At 34.9% G+C, this 17,877-nt stretch overlaps 1 protein-coding gene across 1 annotated transcript in view; it reads right to left on the bottom strand.

Annotated features, from left to right (window-relative positions):
- Nucleotides 1–4,924: 4,924 nt before the first annotated feature.
- The window catches only part of syd (JNK-interacting protein syd), a 47,925-nt gene continuing 34,972 nt past the window's right edge, over nucleotides 4,925–17,877 (bottom strand). The window contains 1 exon segment of the mRNA XM_074099987.1: nucleotides 4,925–13,719. Coding sequence (XP_073956088.1) covers nucleotides 13,601–13,719 — 119 coding nt within the window. The 3' untranslated portion in view covers nucleotides 4,925–13,600.

The following is a 17,877-nucleotide window of genomic DNA, read 5'->3' as shown; positions in this document are numbered from 1 at the left end:
GTTTTTGAGTGAGCTACTTTATAATTAGAATAATTGTGTGAATATTTTGTAATATCTGAAAATTATGCAAATATGCGTTCGGGGCAATGAATGTCTGTGTTTTGAGACAGTTTTGTCTTTCGGAAACCTTTGTCCTCCCTTTTTCGAACAAAACGGGGACTATGCAACACTGGCATGCTCGACATTTTTATGGTACGGTTTTAAGGTGTATTAAATATGATTTTAATCTAAACTTTGTTTTCACGCCCGTAATAACAGACTTTGAAAGCCATACTTAAAAACCTCACGCAACAGTGCGCCATCTAGTGAGACAAAAAACGATAGCCCTCATTAAGAAATTTTGAATCTAAAAAGTAAAAGAGTAAAAATTTCAAACCTATCTAGGGACTAACACGTGCAGTTAAAAGTTTGTAAAAACACTCAACGCAAACGGAAAGTGCCCTCATCAACTTTTGATTGGTCAAAGGTTGAAAATGAAAAAAAAGTGTAAAAGCAGTATCGGTATTCCTTTTACATTTTTTTAAGAGCCCCATCTCTTGCACGGTTTTTGTTTGAAACGCATGCCTGGTACTGGTACGTAATGAATGACACGGAAAAAAGAAAAGTTGACATTTTGAAAACGCGCTATGCAGCATTTCCACCAATAATGTGCGATGATGTGTTGCGAGGGATGTGCTTTTATGTGATTTTAACCAACGAAAAAAAAAACAGAGGAGGTTCTCAAGTCGACGCGTATATGTATATTTTTTTTTAATGTAGGTACAACGCATTACTTTTTACAGAGTAGTACGATTTTGATAATTCTTTTTTTATCATTAACCAGTAGAAACGCTCCATTTAAACATCCTCGCACAGCACATCTCTGGTGGAAACGCTGCTTTATGGATTTATTCCATCGAAATACAAAGATCTTAGTGTAGTTAACTATCACATTGGGCGACTTATTCAATCTCAAGATAAAATTATTAACGTTATAGACTAGTTTTTTCAGTTCCTACGAAAATTTTCATTGCATTGTTAATCTCGATCAAATTTATGTTCTATGTGATCAATGATAATCAGAACAATATGATCAGATCATTCAACATTTTCTTACTTTAATTAAACTATTTGTTTAGCGCGATATCGCCTCGCCTCGAAAGTAACTAAAAAATTGAGACTATGTAGAGTTGTACTATTAAATATGTACCTATAGCATCCTACCGCGCTCAGTGTCCTGTAGGACTTATTCTATGGCATCGTACTCTCTCATAAATGACATACCAGTTTCTTGTTCATAAAACAAAAAAAAAATAGTTGGGCAGGTAAATTTACAACTTAAGAAGCGGGGTATGAAACGCGGGAAAGAGTAAAGCTGTAAAGCGTTGTCATTCTTAACCTTACGAGTACTACTTGCCTTGGCTCTCATTCGATAAAGTTGTACACTTGTACACTTATTTTCTTTCTGTGAAGACTAAATATAAAAAGACCATAACATTTGCTAACAAAGTCCAAATTATGCCTATGGCACAATTTAGCAATTTTGTTGTACGTAGATTCGTTCTAAGTTTAGATGTATTATTAGAGCACAAAATAAGCATTGTGTTATGATTATTTACTATTAGTGATATTATTGCGTTAACAGGCTGTGTATTTTCCGTTGCGCTGTACATTTTATTTTACGGTTAAACTTGTTTTCATTATTCATAAAAATAAAATTGTATTGTATAATAATTGTGTTTTTATTCAAACATCTGTCCTATATCTGAACATTTAAAATGGGGAATGGATGAAAATTTTAGAAACGCTTGATAGTTTTTTTATCGATGGGAATAACCTTTTTAATGAGGGCTATCGCGTATGAATTCGCCACTAGAGGCGCTAGTGTAGCGTGAGGTCTCCGAAATGTCAAATCTCATAGTTTTTGGGTGAGCTACGCGGGTTTATTTATAATTAGAATAATTTTGTGAGTATTTTGCAATATCTGAAATTAATTAAGGCAAATATGCGTACCGGGGCAATGAATGTCTGTGTTTTGAGACAGTTTTGTCTTTCGGAAACCTTTGTCCTCCCTTTTTTCCGAACAAAATGGGGACTATGCAACACTGTGGCATGCTCGATATTTTTATGGTACGGTTTTAAGGTGTATTAAATATGATTTTAATCTAAACTTTGTTTTCACGCCCGTAATAACAGACTTTGAAAGCCATACTTAAAAACCTCACGCAACAGTGCGCCATCTAGTGAGACAAAAAACGATAGCCCTCATTAACAGAAAAAAGGGTCTATACTTATCGGCTCGCATACCTATTGAGTCCAAATGTAAGCAGAAATAGGTAAATACATATAATAGGTATGCGGAAATAGGTAATTTTGTATGGAGAGTGGGCCGAATTTTGTGCCGCTGAGTATATTTGTCAGAATGATCGTTTGTCATAATTTTTTTTCTCTGAATCCAATAATTGTTCACAATTGTTATAAAACAAACCTAACCTAAGTAACCAATAGTTTTCTATAGGATGACCATTTAAAAAATTCAGAAAAATGTAAGGTTTCAGTCGGAAAAAAGTATGACAAACGACGATTCGGACTTAAATTACGGTATGACTAGCGAAGAGTATGCGAACTTTGGCGCTCACCAGAAAAAAAAACCTATTTTTAAGTAGCATCAATTAATTAAAAAAAATTAAAGTTTTCTTTACCGCCAAATTACGATAGTCCGGTCGGTTACGGGTTGTTCCATAGCCCAGAACAAAAATAATAAAAAAAAGAAGTTATGTGTCTTTGACTCGTTTTTTTTAAAGGTGACACTCTTTACCGGCCCGGATAGTTACGGGTACTGTTTTTGGGTCAATCAACTTTTCCCTGTACCGCGTTGCCATGGTTACGTCCCCTGGACAACTCTTTAAAACCATGAGTTTCTATGTTTTCTGTGGTTATAATTCGTAGAGCGTACATTTTTGTCGTAGTTACAAGCCCATTATTTTATGGACTATCTGCTAAGCACATTAGTAGCAATTTATAACAATTTTTTCACGAACTGTCACTGTTGTCTCTTGGACGACGGGACAGAATAACAAACAAGAAAAACTTGATCGACCCTTTTCATGTACAGTCACGTCTAAAAATATGTATACAAAAACAAGGTTGCATAAATATGTAGTCATACATTGTTTCAAAAATATTTATCTATTACTGACACCAAAAAATTGTATTCATTAAACTTTTTCAGTATTATGTAATCACAAAATGCTTCAGAAAGTTGCATACTTAAATAAATTCAATTTAAATGTATCCAACTCGTAGGCAAAAATAAGTATACATGAATAGGTTCCATATACATATAACCACACAAATTTGGCAAATATTTGTATACGCCGTTTGATTCATAAATATGTAAACACGATTTGATATTTTGATTAGTTTTGAAGAATTACTGTTTTGTTAAGATTACATGTCTGTCTCTTTCGTAACCTGCATGCGGGCAGGGATACATACTACGAATCCATACTCCATTAAAATAATATTATATACTGGTGACCCGTTCCGGCACAACACGGTTACGGTATACATAGACACCGTGAATCACACTATTTATTTGTGAAAACCGCATCAAATCCGTTGCGTAGTTTGAAAGATCTAAGCGTACAGACAAAAAAGCGACTTTGTTTTATACTATGGAGTGATGAATTGAAAGTAACTCTGTCTGTTCCGGTATCACGTCGAAACCGAGAAAGAAAGAACTGGCTACAGTGCGGCTCTACCACTAACAATTAACAATATAATTAAAATAAAAACAAAAAATGCTTAGTGCACCTTTCTGAGAATGACCCTAAACTGAAATACTCAATATTTACAAGTCAATTCAATCTAAGGACTGTCAAGTGCGTCATAGAATAATCGTGAGATAGACGTATGCAGTGACAAGTCCGCACTGTTTTCGTGAATTGTCAAATCAGTTAAATATACAACTTACGATTCTATGCCAGTCAGACAAGGTTTGTTGTTGCAGTCTGGATACATATTTATGAATCAAACGGCGTATACAAATATTTGCCAAATTGGTGTGGTTATATGTATATGGAACCCATTCATGTATACTTATTTTTGCCTACGAGGTGGATACATTTAAATAGAATTTATTTAAGTATGCAACTTTCTGAAGCATTTTGTGATTACATAATACTGAAACAGTTTAATGAATACAATTTTTTGGTGACAGTAATAGATACATATTTATGATGAAAATGTGTGGCTACATATTTTTCAATTTTTTTTGTGTATACATACTTTTAGACGTGACTGTACACGCCTATAGAAACTGACGTGAGCTTCTGCGGGTGTGTACATGAAAAACAGGGTCGGTATTTCTATGTCGGTATTATCCGGGCCGGTAAACTGTCATCTGTCAAAACGAACGAGTCAAAGACACATTTTTTTTTTTAAGTTTTTTGTTCTGGGTTACGGAACAACCCGTAACCGACCGGACTATCGTAATTTGTCGGTAAAGAAAACTCTTTCATTTTTTGAAACTAATTGTGCTACTTAAATATTACTTATTTTTTCTGTTAATTAGGAAGGTTATTCCTATCGATAAAAAAAGTCTCAAACGTTTCTAAAATTTTCATCCACTCCCCATTACCATAGAAAATCAATTTAAGTATTCGATTAACAAATTGCAGAGCTAAACTGGCCAGTCATTTATGATACAGTCGAGTTCATAAACTTGTGAGCAAAAATCTGATCAAAAATATCTGGACACGCTTCTACGACGTAAACAATAAAGTCGTGTTCAGATATTTTGTCAAATGTTTGCTCACAATTTTATGAACTCGACTGTATAAATGTTATCTATTGATGTGCTTATATTTCGTCTATGTGCTTATGCAGATTTATTTCATTCAATCCCTTTGCTTTCTCTTTATGTTTAAATTAAAGATTTAAATATTCGTCAGCATTCCTTTATTTGATTGCATATTTATTACAAACAAGAGATAACTTTAAATACTAATTATAAATAATGATTTCACCCTTTTGTCAAACGATTGATTAGATAATTACGTGAGATGTTAAATAAATAAAATTAATCATTCTTTCATATACAATATACAGGTTCTTTTTTGAATAATAATAATATTTTTTAAAATAAGTGTAACAAAATAATAAAACATTTAATATTGCATCAAAATTAATTCACATGTGTTACATTTTTATGTAAAAGAAAACCTATAAGCTGTGTACACATTTATCAATTTAATTTCTGCCGAGGCGCTAAGGCACGTCTGACGACATACATACCTATAGACCCACTGTCATTTAAGAACTGCGGAATTGCATTCAATATTACTTAATTTTTATCACCTTTACAATACATTTCTAAGGGATTAAAACACGAAATCAAGGAACAGGGCGAGAATAAAAAATAGTAAAGAAATGAACTGCATTCTGATTGGTCAATTGATGATTGAATTCGAACATTAGCCAATAAGCAAGCATAGTGACACTTCATACATCTAAGTCCAACTTTGAGCGCAGTTCTAAATAAATTTAATTTCTACCATCAGCAGCAGAAGTGGATGTGCGGCTGTGGTGCTCAAAATGATCTACACAATTTTCCACTACACAGGTAATAACAGGATATGTTGGTTAACCACTGTGTACACAGCTTAATACTGATAAGAAATAAACTAAGTACAAAAATAAAGTCATATAACATTGCAAATGTAGTTATCTATAAATGTCATTTTACATCGTCAAGCTGTATATATCATTCTGATTCTTACATCGATTTTAGAGCATTCAGCACTTTAAGCTAAACTTGCTAAGCTTGGTTCTGGTTTTACATATCGGTTAAGGCTTAATTTACGATGATTTTATATATAATTGTAAGAGCCACGTCAACTTTTTACCATCAAAATGTGTCACTTAATGTCAAAATTAGAAGTTGACATTTGCCTAAACGTATGCAGGTACTAAATTTAGTACGCTAAGCTTCACAAGGAAAAGGTAGTATTTATTTTTGAAAAACTAGTGGAAAGTATCCATAAAAATAGTTTAAAGCTGTAACTGATATTGTTTTTAATTAACATCCCCTGCACTTAATACCAAAGCGCCAAGATGAAAAAAATTAGACCTTTTATTCCGTTTGTAAAAAAAATACTAGTGATAAAGTACAATATGTAAAACCAGTAACAAACCTCAGGTGGCTAACTGTGTTATACCATGGTTGTCAAGAATTTTGTATTTTATCCAAATATATTCAATAAAGAGTGAAAAGTGGGTAAATAAGAAACAGAAACTTTAAATACGAAATTGCTGAGTTGAAAACGTCAAAAAGCTGACAGTAAGATAATAGGAGCTTTACATAATTTCTGACTGTTCACTTCACGAAATTGGTACACAAGAAGCTTTCGTTGAACTTCCTCATTAGCATAACACAATTTACCCCCCCTACATTCAAGTGCAATGAATGCAATCCAATAAAAAAGCAGCTATCAATGTATAAAGTATTTATTATTCAGCAAAACAACGTAAGCCTTGCTCACTAACTTAATTATTTTGACTAGGACGTACAACGGAAAACGGTCAAGAGGGAAATTGAACAAGACCTAACTAGGCAGTACAGTGTGTAGTTTTATATTCAGTGCAAATTATATACGACCGCAAAAAAGTACTAAGATATAACGGTATAAAACCAAAATAACTTTGTCGCTTATGCCGTAAGCGTGAATATAAGTGTCGCTTACGCAGTTATTACTAATATAAGTTTAGAGAGTAGAGAACTCATGTCGCTCACGCTTTTATGCACTCTGCACTCTGGTTGTATATGCAAAATACGGCTATTGAACAATAAGAAAATATCGTAAGAAACACAACGCATGTACTGCCTGGTAGCGACTCGTTTTAAACCAATTCACCTCAAAATCGACTTCCACTGTAACACTTAATAAACTAACCATAAGACTATTCATAAATAATTTTAGTATTTATCTAAAAACTCCAATTTCAAAATAAACAACTGCACATAATTATCGAAAAAATATTATGTGATATTAATTTTCTAAATTAAATAAAGACGATAACAAAAAAAAAGCTAGTTATCGTCTCAACGATAATGTTGCACCAAAGTTATTACAAAATTAATACATAAGTAACCACATAAATTCGCTATTAAATATAACACGAGCAAGTCTCAGTGAGAAACTAAATATGCAATCTGGTTTTTTTCGTTTAAAAAACCAGGTTATGAATCAGTTTCTCGCATTAAAAAAAACCTCCATACATTCTGTTTGAGTAATGGTACCTCAAATACAGTCTCAACGACAAGATAAAAGTCACAGGCAATGGCAGTAAATATTTCTTTAACAGCACTACATTTAATTTTAGTACTGGCCGTTAGACTACGGTTTACCTGCCGATCTCACAGACATCAATCAGCTTTTGTATTCGTAATTGACGCGAAATTAATTCTCGGGGCACTATCAAGTGCCACGTGATTCGATGAAGGTCGTGACGAAAAAAATAAAGCAAAATAATAAACAATCATGTTACAAAATCAAAGCCTTAATTTTATAGGCAAAACTGAGCGATATCATTGGATAGAGTTGAAAATGACACTAAATATTGCCACAAAAAACTGTCTGTTGACTATACAGTACTATGTCACTTTAACCTGCAGCCGTATTGTCTAACGCACTGACATTCGCGATCACATTCACTGTCCCGTTCTACCCTCGTCTTATGCCGTGTGACAGAAAGAAGTGGTGAAAACGATTGTGATTCCAAGTGCATTAGACAAGCCATTTGGGTTATTTATATTTCATAACACACCTAAGCATTTTGCTTAAAACTTTTTTCAAATAAAAATCCAATCTGGAACTAAATTCACTTAAGCAACGGTTTTGAACTGGTTAAAATGACAAAGTGTTAGCATAATTAGCAGAAAATAATACAGCTTTTTTATATAGATTTAAAAAACAATACGTGCCTTGTAAAAATATTGCTATTTTATATTCCAATAAACATGTTTTAGCTATAGGAATTCGATGAGTTTAACTAAGGATCCACATAAAATAGTCTGTGGAAATCTATTGCTTTCGTTAATATGTAGATTTTTTTAAGACTAAGGGTACGCGTAATCCTTCCTAAAACTTCACAAGTAAACCGATCCATAGCCCAACGTTTCCTGTTTCTCATGTCGCATGGTAACAAAGTACACGAAGTAATTCTCCTTAGGCAGGTTGTACAGTAAATCTCACAAGGATTCTTATTAGACATTGATTGATCAAAGACAAGCCTAAATACCATTTAAAAAACAATAGTTTGAATCCGTTATTAATTCACATCGTAATAGGGCAGTTGACTCCATACAATACGAAAAAAAAAAAAAACATTTTATTTTAGCTTTTTCCTGACAGGCGAAATGTCGCTAGATGGCGTTAGTATCGAGAGGTCCGTTTGATGTTGCACTGTCGCTTGCTATTGGCTCATTTTGTTATTTAACCAATCACAAATGTGACTCAAATGTCCAAGTTATCAAACGGACCTCGCTAAACTGCATACCGCCAACAAGTTTCTCGCAAAAATCATTGATTGGTTGTGTCAATTACTCCTCAATTAGAAGTGGGATGGTGTATTCTAATTGTTTTGAATAGAATAGAATAGAATAGAATAGAAATGACTTTATTCATCCACAACACAGAATATCATAACAAGATTTAAAAATATACATATAATTATCATTCATTAAAGTTAAACTACAAAGTTAAAAACTATTGATACTTTACCAATCAAAATGTTTCGAAAAGAAGAAGTGAAGTAGTATTTAATGAGAAATCATACAAAATTTATTGGGATATATATATATATGCAGCATGCACATACCCACACAGGCGCACACATATGTATACGAGTGTCTGTACGTACATACTTACATAAAACCTATATATACATGTGAAAATACACAACGTGCAGGCCATGTGTTGTGGAAAGAAAGGGCGCTGACTCAGCAATAATGCTGCGGAGGCCGCAGCGCTGATATTCTGCCAGAACCAGTACAGAAGAGGTCTATGAAGATATGGTGCGTGCAAACACAAACAACGCGATCATTGGTCGTATTAAATTATACGAACAAGTGATAGTAAATAAAAAATAAAATAAAAGATGGAACGTGACAGGGCCAATTAACAAATTAACAATTATGTGATATAGCAAAACCTAAATGTATAATATATATAATATAATATTTGCAATATATAATTTTAAAGAACTGAGGAAGGAAGGAGGAAGCCATGGAACAATATAAGTAGCAAGGGGGCTTCAGGTATGTGTGTTTTTCTGCATATTTAACAAATATTCACGGAGCTTGATTCTAAAAGTGTACTTAGCTTTGAGATCACGTAGTGGTGGGGGTATGTTGTTCCAACATTTAGTAGCATGATACCGAAAGCTTCCCCTGAAAGCAGCAGTTCTGTGACAAGGTACACTCAGCAGCACAGCACGTGAGGGTCTGATATATAATAGCCTCCTGGACCACTTTAGTTTTTTATAGAGGTAACCGGGAGTTTGGGTTTTAATTGTGTCAAACAGGAGGCAGGCAAACAAGAGTTTTTGACGATTAAATATTTTTAGCATATTAGCATTATTTAAAAAAGGGGTAACGTGGGATTTGCATACATTTATCGATTTAATTTATCGACCCTGTCACATCACTACATCTAACTCATTATAAGTTAGTGTTGTGCTTTTAAACACAGTATCCACGCTTGTCTTTGACCTAAGCGAGCGAGACAGACATGTCGACATTTAGAACGTCGCATTTAGTTTTTACTGACAATAAGTCCTATATTCCTTTCGCAGAAATACCTAAGCTTGAGGGAAACAGACCGATGCTTTAAGTCTGCGACAAACATCACCGAGTAAAAACCACAAAGGGTTTCAACCACCGTATCTTTACGTTAATACAATCTATGTCAATATAATAAGTCGTAAAAACTTCGTTTTTAACTTTTACAATAGTGTTATTTTTTCAACAGTCGCTTACTTTGACTTATTGGGTTTCAACACCTATGTCCATGAAGTAAAATCACGCAGCGCACCATACACAAACAAACAGAGATTGTACAAGCATTTATTTTTTTGATTTAGTATATCTTTTTAAAAATCTCAAGATATAGACATTTGAAATTTCCAATTAGATAGAGATTCGACATGTACGGTCAAGGGCATACCTAAATATATATACGTTACCAAGACGTCAAAAATATCTATACACCTTTATACCACTAAACATTAAGGTCGATGAATACATATTTTGACGCTATGGCTGTATATATATTTTTGCATTCGACTGTACCATGGCGTCACATGTCATGACGAGCTTAGAAAGTCCATACTAAACTTTATTTCTTTAGATAGAGATGGAATTCAAAGTTCACTCGCTAGTATCTTCCTTATTTTTCAACAGATATTCACAATATTTACGTCATTCATGTATCACGTTAAATTAAGAGCAAATTTGTGTTACATACATACCCGCTGTTGCTTTCATTTCATGTACATATTGGTCGATTTTTTTAACATAAACATACGCTATTGATTCCCTTCGTGGTAAGTATTACCCTAATAGCTACTAACATGTAGTCCCATGGCAGGATTAGTTCACGTAGTCCCTGAAATAAATACATAAACTTAACAGCGACCTATCTACGAGTTATAATGTATATGTACAGGTGCAGTGGTTAATGGTTTACCATCGTATTTTATCGGAAAAGTTCGCATTTGCCATGCTCTTTTAATTAGTTTCAGTACCCATCGTACAGCCGTTTCGACACGACTCTAAATTGAGTCGCTTAACTTCAAACTCGGGTAAATCTAATTGTTTTTTTTTTTAAGATTTTGGTATTAAATAAAATGGAAAAATATAAATATATTAAAAAAAATTGTGTAGTTTTTGAGAAAAATACAGTTAAAATCATAATATTTTATCAATATCAGATATATCAATATGACAGTTTTTTTTTCAAATGTAGGTAAGTCCTTCTAAGCCAATCAGCGAAAGAAGTTTGTCCAACATGGCTGTCAGTATTTTTTTCAAATCTAGATAAATCCAGATCTGTTAAATCAAAATTATACAAATCCAAATTGAGTTTTTTCAAAGATGGATAAATTGTAATCGATTATCAAATGAAGATGATCCAATCAACATTTTATTTTTAGTAAAGAATGGATGGTTTTAATGCTAAATGATTTAGCCGATTTAGCCATAATAAAGAAATATTGCCTTTCAAATCACCGAATTAACGTTATTATCACTTTTTTTCAATTATCTCCCAAATGGTTAGAGTGGATTTATCTGAGTTAGAAGTTAAGCGACTCAATTAAACACTCATTTAATACAATACTTAATTGATTGGCACTTCTTGTACCGTCGTATGCCGATGGAGATCCGACTTTTCCCAATGGGAATACATTACGCACTATACCTGTATACCGTTTCATCGGCATCAGCATATCACACGTCGACGTAAGCACACCTAAAATTATTGTGATGCAGATGACAAACACAGCCCAAAATGGTTAGCATTCAGATACCTTATTATATTTTACATCTATATACCTAATAAGTAATGAATATAAAAAAATCTCCGTTATTAGCCTACACTAATAAATATATAACACTACTAAAATGAAATTATTTGGTGGTTACATCTTGTACATTACTTCTAGATGAGATTTACTTAAGCTTAAACGATACTAAGATCAGTTGCAAGTCAAAAATAGAAATCCTGTACCTTTCGTGAAAGTTTTCCACATAAAAAACGTCTGTACAGTCGCGAACAGGGTTTGTTTAGCCACAAACCACTGTTCATAATTTAGCCTTGTAATGCTATTCTGACATAATGACAATAAAGTATGTATAACTCGACTAAATTATGAACAGTGGCTTAATAACGCGATAGTACAACTCTATGACTAGACTTAATAAGCCAACGAAACGTTAATTGCGCCGAAAACTTAACACTCGGAACACCTTACCAACATTAGGACATTTTACTTAATGGTAAACTCTAGAAACAGAACTGACTACTACTTAGTTATTGCGTAAACAGTGTTTGTACTAAGATTTCTTGGTCGACATTCTGCATCAGTCTTCTATCAAGTCTAATGCCCTAACGCAGTAAAACCACCATTTCGCGTTCTAAACTAAAAGCGCTGTACCGTATAAAACTATTAAAAAATAAAATCAAGTTTAATGAAAAAAAAACTATGCTGCAATATGCTGCCTATTGTTGGTATGCTTCGATAGTTTTTTGTTGAAATATAAATTCGCGTCAAATATTTCTTGAGCGCACTATCCAATTCAGTTTATTTTCACTCTGTAATACATAAGTACTCTGCTAAGGCAGATATATTAATATAATAAAATGATACACAATATGATTTGCGTTGTAAAAAGCGCGCTCAGGCGCTTACATCATTTTCTTTTCAGACAGCGCTTTTAGCGTAAACGACCTGCGTCACAATGATATGAGCAATTACAAAACAGTTACAAGTCTAAGCGCCACTAAAAAGTTATAGCAAAACAACAAGCACATAAGATACGCTCATTAAGAGTCCGGGTGCCGTGCACTGCTTCTATCCGAAGTTTCTATAACGTGAAGGACAAGGGCCTTGGCTGGTGATACGAAACGAATTCTTATTCAGGATCTCATTTTATACATTTGTGAGGGTGCCAAGGCCCACACACACGCGTGAGGCGGCGACTAATACCACAGGGAAAGCATATTTCTGAATTTACTGTTCATAATATTATTACTACCCTTAGGGATATTTTTATTACTCTTTTGTACTAGTATTTAAAAATGCGTACGTTTATTTTACTCAATAAATTAATGCCACATTACATTTTGGTAAAAACATGCTTTCTCCATGATATTTGCATAATGTGAATAGGAAAAATGGATTTCGATGGACCAACTATCTAAATTCAAATCAATTCCTAATTTAGATGTATGCAACCAATGTTCAACTAATTTAGACAATACTGACCTCTCCTTAAAAATCCACCTTTGCGGGAATAGCTGTACCTATTAACTAAGCGCATACCATCAATTTAGTTCAAAACTCTAATAGATATTGTCGTTTACGCCCTTTACACCAAAAGGTGTAAGTGACACATATCAAATTATAAATATGTATCAAAACGTTTTTTAGAGCTTGGCTATTAATTAAATTCATTGTCAGTAAATTTATACATATTTGATATGCAAAATTGTTTTCCATGTCGCTTACAACTTTTTTGTACACTGGATAGCTCCTTTTTCGTTACTTCATTATTATCATACTACTCAATAAAAAATATCAATTTGAATTAATACTGTTGTTATTTAAGAGCATGTTTTTGCTTAAATAGAGTGTATGCGCTTAGGCCCACTATCCACGTAACGCAGCACATTTTCCATACACAATAATACTACAAACGTAGAACGACGCTGCGTTCCGTGGACAGTAGGGCTTAGGCTTGGAACTTCCCTATTCACATGATAACCGTCGCCGGTTTAGCGGTGGTACACACGTAAACGAAATCGTCAGAATCGAGGCGCGCGCGGCTTGGCTTGCGTTAGGCGGTCGCCACCTGCCAGACGATCAAATGGCTCTTGGAAGCCCGCTCCAGCGAACTGTGGCCGCTCGAGGAACCGTCCTCGGCTACCACCACGCTGTCCTCCATTTCTGAGTCGGCTGTGGAGTAATTGGCGGCGATCATAAATTTGTGTTTTGTGTGTTTAAGTGAAATGATTAGACACATGGCGGTTACATCACTAAACAGCAGGTGCAAATTGTCTAACGCACGAGTGTCCGTAATCGTATTTACCATCTATTTTACCATTGCCCTATACAGTTTAAACAGCTCAAATCATTTAAGCATAAATCACAATCACATTCTTCGTTCCTTTCTATCAAACGGTATTGGGTAACGGTTGCAAAAGATGGCGAATCCGACCAAGAGCCTAAGCGCGGTAGAAAATGCGGCCTCAAGTTTAAGTTTGAAAGTTGGTTCCATACAGAACTTGCACCTGGGTAAGGCTCCAAAGCATTTCAGCCGCCATGTCTTTGTGTGACCGAATCGACGAATATGTTCATGAACTAACTAAAACCGATCGCTTTGCTACCAAGAGGACCCCACACATCTGCCGCGGAGAAGCAAGTAATAACCTTCGCACACCGTACTTTTAGAAGTGCGCGTTGACAGCGTATTTTTTGCCAAAGAGCAGCCATATAACATGCGTGCATATCGCGTTTGTATCTATACAAACGCACGTCAACGGTGCGCTTAAAAAACGCGGTGTGTAAGGACCCTAAAAGATTTAGGTTTATGGACACATTCGTCGATTCTGGTACGGCAAAGACGCGCCGGTTCAAATACTTTTGTTTTACCCACTTACGATATCATTGTATACTTTTAACATTCCTTTATTAGTATCTAACTACTTTATCTAGTGTTGTTCAATATAGCACTGACGTTTAATTGTAGACACGCAATGTATAAGGAAATACATAACTCAAGAGAACAGTAGTGACTAGCTTGTTAGACGACACATGTTCTTAGTGTAAGTAACAATTGAATTAGTACTAACAAAAAATTACTAGTTCTCTTTAACCGTTATAGCAATATACACGCTAGCGAATATTTACCAAAGCGGCTCTCATTGACTATATAAGTTACACTCTTTATCTCATTAAGGACTGATCGCAGAAAAACCAACCGTTTCCCAAAACCCCCGTTCCAAAATAACAATTTCTTTTAACAACCTCACGCCTAGGTAGCATTATACGGAGCAAAATTGCGTACTCGCCAACAAACAACCAACGCCAAGTCAACGGGACCAGTTATAATTGTCTGTCGAAAGCTGCCAAGTAACAATCCGCGGAAAGGTTCGTTTTGAATCACACCACTGGTTGATGTCGTAAAGCCTGGTTTAAATTTGCCATATCCACAGGCAGGTACATTTTGACAGTTATAAACTGTTAGTTCCGATGGAGTGCCGAAAAGTTTCTTAATCAGGGCTACGGCATAGATGTCGCTAGTGTCGCTGCTTAAGTGGCTAAATAAGAAACAACACAAGCTGAGATATGAGGTGCATAGGAGAAATTCGTGTCTGTATCGTTGTCCAGCGGTGGTGTAGCGGTATAGCACACGGCACGGAATGCCGAGGACCTGGGTTCGATTCCCAGCGCTGGTCTTATTTTTCTGGTTTTTCTGTGCATCTATATTTCAGTTTGTGTTTTCGAGTTATAAACTGCGCTTAAACTAGATCATGCTTCGTCGGAAAAACTAAATGAATGCAACACCCTGCTTTGATGGCTGCTTCCAATTAAAGCGTTCGACTAACATAGATAAAGAGTGTATATTTACAATCAAAGATAACAGCTTCATTCGTATGAATAACCTGTGTACATATATAAATACGTCTTTTTGCAATATGTAAAGTTTCATTTCTTTTCTTCTGTGGCAATGAGAACAAAAATCCAATCACCGAACAATTACGCAAAAACCGTACAATTATTAAAAACTTATGACATTTACCACCTTTATGTTATTTTTATGAAAAAAATATCCCACCGCTATTGCAAGCACATGATGAAAAATTGTGAGGCTATTTGCATTGAAATAGGATTTAGGTTGGCAAATTTGCGTAACCGCCAATGTATAAGGTGCGAGAAATATCTTGCTGATTGCTGTACAGTCAAGGGCAAAGATATCGACACGGCCAAAGTTGCAAAAATATGTATACACGGCACACAAAAATGTGCATAAAGTCGTGTATACGTATGTTTGTAACTTTGGCCGTGTCGATATCTTTGCACTTGCCTGTTCTTTGCCGTGGTCAATAAACTTTCCAAATGTGTAACCACGCCGGCCACGCATTGTAAAGCAACACGTTCGGTATTTCTTTCACCATAAATAAGGCTATGGTAATGGCACTTAGATAGAACTTACTTCCCTTGGTAAAAATATATTCGTGCCAGTAACATTTATAATGGTGTCTTGGAGCGCAAGGCTGGTATTCCAAGTCAGTAAATAAGACGAGTAGCGACGGCATTGCTTGCTGGTAAAAGCGTTGGAAAGCGCACGCCGTTTCATAGCAAGCAATGGACTCTGTACTCGACTAGATACCAAATGCTATGCCAGCCTTCGCCGTCCACTTGGTACCGGGTTAGTATTTCATACCAGCAACAGTTAGCGGTGTAACCCAAGCGACTACATGCGGACCGTGATCAAGTTCAACATACCGGTTGGGGATAAATATATTTGTTTTAATTGCTTATATCCTATCAGGTACTCAGGGTTCAACAATCTGCCAAACAATGAGGTGGGAGGCTGTATCTCGAACGTCATCCGCATGCTCCTCTAATTGTGGGGAAAAAAATAAAAAAATGGAAAATTAAAAGCCTGCTTCGGAATTTCGGGTAAGTTTTTCTACTCCCGGATAATTAGTACGCCTGCTGTGTTGATGCAAATGGCTTATGTGCGAAGGAGACATTTGTATCAACATCTAACAAGTATACCAGTTAATAGTGATGGGTAATTGTTAATAAACGTTATCCCAGCTCGACATGATCCACGATAGTTCATTTTTAATACGCGCATAATTTTCACTTCTCGCGTTAAAAGATGGCACTTTATAGTATTCAGCATACTAGTGTTTAGTGCGAGCATATTGTACAGTGAGCAGCGGAAGTGGACGAGCAGTTACACACGACACTACTGCCAAGGTAATAAGAGAGAGTGTAGATCAATTTGAGCACCACAACTGCTCATCTACTTCTGCTGCTGACTGTACACATTTTTAAACGCAAGTATATTACGATGGGTCTCTGACGTAACCTCATATATAAAATTTTAAGAAATTTGAATAATCATTTTAGATACACAGTTCTTAAAGTAGATGTTCCAGTTTCATATCATAACTTACGAGGTTTATTAGTTGGTGAAAATATGAACTAAATATGCCCTCGATAAATTAAAGTTTGACACTACTTTGAAAAAAGCTTGTATCGCATATCTATTTATAAACTAAACTGAACCATAAAGCGCTTTGAATACGAGCGTTTTTTTAGTACTCCCTAATTTTGTCAGGCGAGGGGTTTTGCACGTCTTATTTTCAATCTGTAGGTACAATTTGGGCAAACAAACTATCGTGGTACATTTCGATACTTTTTTTTTTTTTTATTACGAACCGCAGTAGAAAAACTTAAGTCAAATCAAACAATAGGCACAGAACTTAAACATAAGAAGCGAGGAAAACCGGATCAGTACTGAAGCGTATGTTCGTCCACTGGTAAAACGATCGATTGTATATAGGCACTACTTTGAAAAAATCTCGTATCTAAAATCAATATGTCAACAAAATTGAACCTTGACCTAATGTTCATAAGGTCCACTCAGAAAAAATATCTGCTTTGAGATACGAGTTTTTTTAAAGTAGTGACGATATGAACCTTTTTCTTTACATAAAACTGATCGTGCTTGACCCCTATCTCACCTGATGTTAAGTGCAGATGAGGACCTAATCATCAGTAATGGGATTAGGTAGTGCCATTTCCGGTGAATGACCTTAAACGTTGTACAGAACATGGATAAGATTCGGGATTCCGGGACTCGTATTTTTTTCACAGAAAATATGCCAGTATGATTAAAGTCTTAAAAAGGTTCGTCGCTACATGATAGCTTTGTTACTTTCTTAAATATTCTTTGCAAAGATATTTTACAATTGAAACATTAGATTAACTTGCTTACTATCAATAAATTGTAACAAAAAAGAGAGTAGCAAGTATAAGTGTAGTCCGGTAAACCAAATTTATGTATATTGTATATATCTATCTATCTATCTATAT

This window comes from Choristoneura fumiferana, chromosome Z (assembly GCF_025370935.1).
Source record: "Choristoneura fumiferana chromosome Z, NRCan_CFum_1, whole genome shotgun sequence".
Lineage (NCBI taxonomy): Eukaryota > Metazoa > Arthropoda > Insecta > Lepidoptera > Tortricidae > Choristoneura > Choristoneura fumiferana.
The sequence above is the reverse complement of the archived record's forward strand: the minus strand, read 5'-3'. Positions and strand labels throughout refer to the sequence as shown.